The sequence below is a fragment of the Pyxicephalus adspersus genome, chromosome 2 (assembly GCF_032062135.1).
Source record: "Pyxicephalus adspersus chromosome 2, UCB_Pads_2.0, whole genome shotgun sequence".
Classification (NCBI taxonomy): Eukaryota; Metazoa; Chordata; class Amphibia; order Anura; family Pyxicephalidae; genus Pyxicephalus; species Pyxicephalus adspersus.
This window is the reverse complement of record NC_092859.1, coordinates 158643515-158648809: the sequence shown is the minus strand read 5'-3', so window position 1 is coordinate 158648809 and position 5295 is coordinate 158643515. Positions and strand designations below refer to the sequence as shown.

The window sequence follows — 5295 nt, the reverse complement described above, 5'->3', positions numbered from 1 at the left end:
TAATAATAAACAGTATTTATATAGCGCCAACATATTACACAGCGCTGTACATTAATAGTAAAAAAAAAAAGTATCATGTTGCAATTTTGTAAATCTTGCAGGTGCTTCATCCAGTGTTTCTTGGCCTTTATAACATGTGGGAACCCTTAAAATAACTTTCAGGTTTTTAGGATACCCCTTCGATAATTACTATATCCACAGCTCACAGTATATTAGTGTGGTGGTCAGTGGGATGAATTCCTCTTACATTGCTGGTTGATGGGAAGAATGTCACCCTTACAGATAGCCAAAAAGATCATTGGTGTCACTTATACTGACCTGAGAGGTGCAAACTGCTCATTGCTCCAGGAACCCCCAGCGCTCCCTAGGGAACCCTGGTTGGAAACTATCAACTTCAACACTTCAATTTATTTCACAGTTCCCACATAATCCATTGCACCAACACTCTGATCTTCTCTACGCGTTTCACCTAAACAGCTTCTTCAGGAGAACTTGAAATCTTTGAGAGCATAGCATATATATATATTTATATAATGTGTCACAATATTCATTGGGTTCTATATCAACATAATAAAAAAGAAGTGACTGATCAGATAAATAAATATTCTTCTTAGATTTTATTTTCTTCCTGAAGAAGCTGTTTAAGGGAAACGCGTAGGGAAGCAGAGAGCAATAATGCATTGCACTGTAAAATTACTGTGCATCTTACTAAAAAAAAAAAAGTAAATGTAAGCAGATAATTTTGTTTGATTCATCCTTGTGCGTCATCTCGCAGATCTTCATTGTGTATTTCATCGCTGGAATCAAGAAGCTGGATGCAGACTGGGTGGAAGGGTATTCCATGGGCTCGCTGTCACGTCATTGGCTCTTTGACCCATTCAAGTAAGTGTTTCCTATATTTGCTGTATTTTTATAAACTGATAGGCTTGTTGGAATTTCAGTTTGAAGGATCTGTTAATAGACATTGCTGCCCTTTGTGGGTCTCGTGCATGAGGCTCCATCTGCATCCTTTATTGTAGCCTCAGCCCATTGGAGTGGCGGGTGGATCTAGGAAACAGATATTTACTACCGCACCAGCAATGGACATTTGAAATATTTTCTATCAGCACCCCTGCCTTATATTAATGATGAAGCCTTACCAGTCCGGATTACCTGATTTCTGGGTATTCACTTGTATTTTCTCCCTTTCCTGGCAGAAGTGTCAGACTAAGTACAGCCAGTGTGTCTCCACAACATATGTGCTGTCAGGATCACACAGAAGAGCTGTTATAATCTCATACATAAACTTGTACAATCATATAGAGCAAGGACTTACCTGATTAAGTGACTTAGATAGACCTTCACCTAAATTATGGAAAATTTAGTACTAGGTTCATGATTTTCTCTATAGTATTATTATTCTATATATTATAGTATATAGTATTATTTTTAGTCCATATGACAATATTCATTGCAATCAATTTAAATCAACCCTTACAATCGACTCTAAATATTTGATGTGCTGTCTACTTGTTGATTACAATCGATTATACCATTAGGTCAAATTGAAATGTCAGTTATTAATGGGTATTTTTGTAAATAATTTGCATAATGTTATTTTTAACGAAAGTACCTGTTTTACCCTTGTTGCGCGAACAGAGATGAGAAATGTACTTAAATGGTATTTAGGTGACATGGACAGCTGTCATTTTCAATTCGTCCACGAGATGGCGTTGTGCTTATGCCATTAAAATCCATTGTGAATGAAAACAATCATTGGCTGCAGCATTGCCCCATTTTTCCTTTCAACATCTTCAAAACTTGACTGTTCACTTGCTAATATCCCCCCACAATCTTATAATGACTCAGGGGTCATTATACCTAGATAAATATTGTTATCACTTCGATCATCAGTGGATTAAACCCTTTGGCTGATCATTATAAAGGTGTAAAATGTTTTCTTATTTCTGCTGTACCACACAGTTCATGGAAAGGCCTACTTTAGATCAAAATTGCCATTGTGTGGAGCCGGGGTTGGTTGTAGCTGGGAGTTCGAAGGTCTACAACTGATCATCTGGCGTAAAGTTTTATGCGATCCAGTGGCTGTAAAGCCGTTGGTTGCATTTACAATGACGGAGATGTACAATGCTCCACATGTCTGCATGTCCTTCTAGTATTGACATTTGACATTTGTTCTTTTATCTGTTGCTATCCTTTGTACACCCAATAGTCCAACGTTCCTTGCAGGGTTCTCTGGTGAGGATTTGGTGGGTGTGCTGACACTCTGCACCCTCCTATTCTCTCGGACTTCATTTTAGACCGGAATCTTTGTTAACTGGTCAGACCGTCACAGTCCATATAGTGATTGCCATATGATGACCCCTGTACGCTTCTATGCACCCCTGTGACACCTGTGTACCCGTGCAGCCTTCCATACATTCTGCATTCCTCCCTCTGTAGATTGAGACGCCAATATGTTTGTATCTACTCCTCACAATCATGGATATCACCAGCACGCCTAGTGCACACAGTGCAGAACATGCAATGACCTAAAACCACTCCTCTTCCTCAGCCAACTCAGAACCAGGGCATTTTCACATAGCAGCCAATAAGACGGCTGATTTTCCAAAGGTCGGTGTAAAACTAAAAGATTTGTCCTGAGTAACACAGATGTATTTCTTTCTCCAATGTCTATACTTCAGGCTCTATGTCTTCTTCTTGTAGGTTGATCATGTCGGAGGAGATGACGAGCCTCGTGGTGATCCATTGGGGGGGTCTGATCTTGGACCTGACTGCAGGATACCTTCTCTTCTTCGATGTCACGCGCCCAATAGCCATGTTTTTCGTTAGCTACTTCCACTGTATGAACTCCCAGCTGTTCAGCATTGGTAAGTAGGCATGGCAGAAGGCACTTACCTGAAGAGAAGTTATAGTGTATTTAATGTATGGTTTTATAGCAAAGTTTATTTGTTATGTGACTTCTATAGCTTTACATGCTTGCTGCACCACATTTTAAATACTAGAATTCAAATTTGTCTTTTGTCTATTCTTCTTTCACTGCACTGACTCAACAGTGCAATATCTGCTGTGATATTGTTTCAGTATTTATTGGTAAAGCACATGTAAACCCTATACCTTCCATACCTCTTAGAGCATGGTGCAAGCAATGGGTGCAATCAGGTGACCCCTTGGCTTTGCACCACCTTGCTCACATATCCTGGTGACCTCACTGAATCCTGCGGCTGATTTCAGGCAGGTTACAGCGGAGTCACACGGGAGAGCGACTCTTGAGTCTTGCAGGATATATAATCCCTGCTACAATTTGATAACTAATGACAGGAGCGCAGGCATGCCAGATGTCGGCCATCACGGGCGCCATTTCAGAAACCAGCAGTGGACATCGTCCTAAATACATCCTACTCCTACTTTTCACCTTCCTTGCTGTTTTCTTTCTCCAAATCACATCTCCATATCTGCCCTGTGTCTTCTTCTCAGGTATGTTCTCTTACACCATGTTGGCCACCTCTCCTCTCTTCTGTTATCCGGACTGGCCACGGCGACTTGTGTCCAAATTGCCACGCTTCCTGCATTGCATTCTACCCCACACTCAGCCACCACAGAAGAGTCCAGAATGTATCTACCCTGGTCAGAAGGGGAAAGGAGCCGGGCAGTATGGACTGCGGCAGAAACTGGGAGCCATCTTCACCGTCATCTATATACTGGAGCAGTTCTTCCTGCCGTATTCACATTTCATTACACAGGTGAGCTCTATCTCAGGTGACCCCGTTTACCATAATAAATTTAGGCGATGAGCAGAGCAGACTAGGCTGTTCTAGGCTTTTTCACTGTGCAGAGCGAGTATATACAAAACTCTTATACACTGAATGTATATTATTATTAATAAACAGGATTTATGTAACGCCAACATATTATGCAGCGCTGCACATTAAATAGGGGTTGCCAATGACAGACAGATACAGACAGTGACACAGGAGGAGGAGAGGACCCTGCCCTGAAGAGCTTACAATCTAGGAGGTGGGGGAAGTATCACACAATAGGAGGGGAATATGGAATGATGGGGAAGTAGTGAGGGTTTAGGAGAGACAGAAGAAGTCGGGTAGGTGAGGGGGAAGCGTTGGGATTTCAATGAGCAGAAAGTAGGAGCAAGCCGAATAGGATGAGAAGACCATTCCAGAGAGTCGGGGCAGCTCTAGAAAAGTCTTGTATCCGTGCGTGTGATGAGGTTATGAGTGAGGAAGTCATTAGTAGGTCATTGGAGGAGCGAAGAGAGTGGCTAGAGGGGGATTTTTCTACCAGGTCTCAAAGGTAGGTGGGACAAGAGCTGTGGAGGGATTTTTGTATCAGGTAGGTAGGTGAGACAAGAGCTGTGGAGGGATTTGATTCTAAGGTCATACAGAATCCAACAAAGAGAAGCAGCAGAAGAGGAGTGGTGGGATATTGAATGGTGGGTAAGTAGTGGGGGGTTAGGGGCAGAAGAAGATGGGTAGGCAAGTAAAAAAGATGGGTTTTAAGGGCTTTTTCAAATGATTTTTTTTTAATGTTTTATAACAAACACTATAGTCATAATGTAAAGTAAATAATAAATAGATAACAATCTGTTTCTGTCTCCTCAGGGCTACAATAACTGGACGAACGGTCTGTATGGTTACTCCTGGGATATGATGGTGCACTCTCGATCTCACCAGCATGTAAAAATTACCTATAAAGATGGTGTCACCGGAGAGATTGGATATCTTAATCCAGGGGTGAGTAAATGTCTACACCAAGGGCTGGAATAAACCAAGGCTTTTCCAAATATCATTCTGTATTCTGCCTGGGGTTCAATGTATTTCTTTAAAGCTAAACTCCAGACATAAAACATCCATTTAATACATTTCCCAATAGCCCCATAGGGGCATATTCACTCTGTGCTCACCAAATGCCTTCACAAAGCCAGATATCACCATGTGAAAGTAGCATTGGTATCATTAATGTGCTGTATATGTAGGGAGCAGAGCTGCGGAAGGGACCCAGCGGGTCTGAATCTATTATTTCTTGAGAAGAGACGTATAAGGGGAGATATGATCACCCTGTATAAATATATAAACGGTCCATATAGAGAACTCTCCTCCCGATTATTCACTGTAAGGTCATTACAAAGCTCAAGGGGGCGCTCTTTGCGTCTGAAGAAAAAGAAGTTTAAGCTCCGGATAAGGAAGGGATTCTTCACTGTAAGGTCTGTGATAATGTGGAATCGGCTCCCTCAGGAAGGAGTTTCAGCAAGTTCTTTAGAAGAAAAAGCTGGATGATTTCTAG

At 41.6% G+C, this 5295-nt stretch overlaps 1 protein-coding gene across 1 annotated transcript in view; it reads left to right on the top strand.

The window, feature by feature from the left end:
• Window positions 1-5295, top strand: part of GGCX (gamma-glutamyl carboxylase) — a gene marked incomplete at its 5' end in the record, with an annotated part of 22028 nt that overhangs the window by 3582 nt on the left and 13151 nt on the right. The window contains 4 exon segments of the mRNA XM_072399148.1: window positions 724-882; window positions 2704-2867; window positions 3475-3740; window positions 4614-4745. Of these exon segments, the coding sequence (XP_072255249.1) occupies window positions 724-882; window positions 2704-2867; window positions 3475-3740; window positions 4614-4745 (721 nt within the window).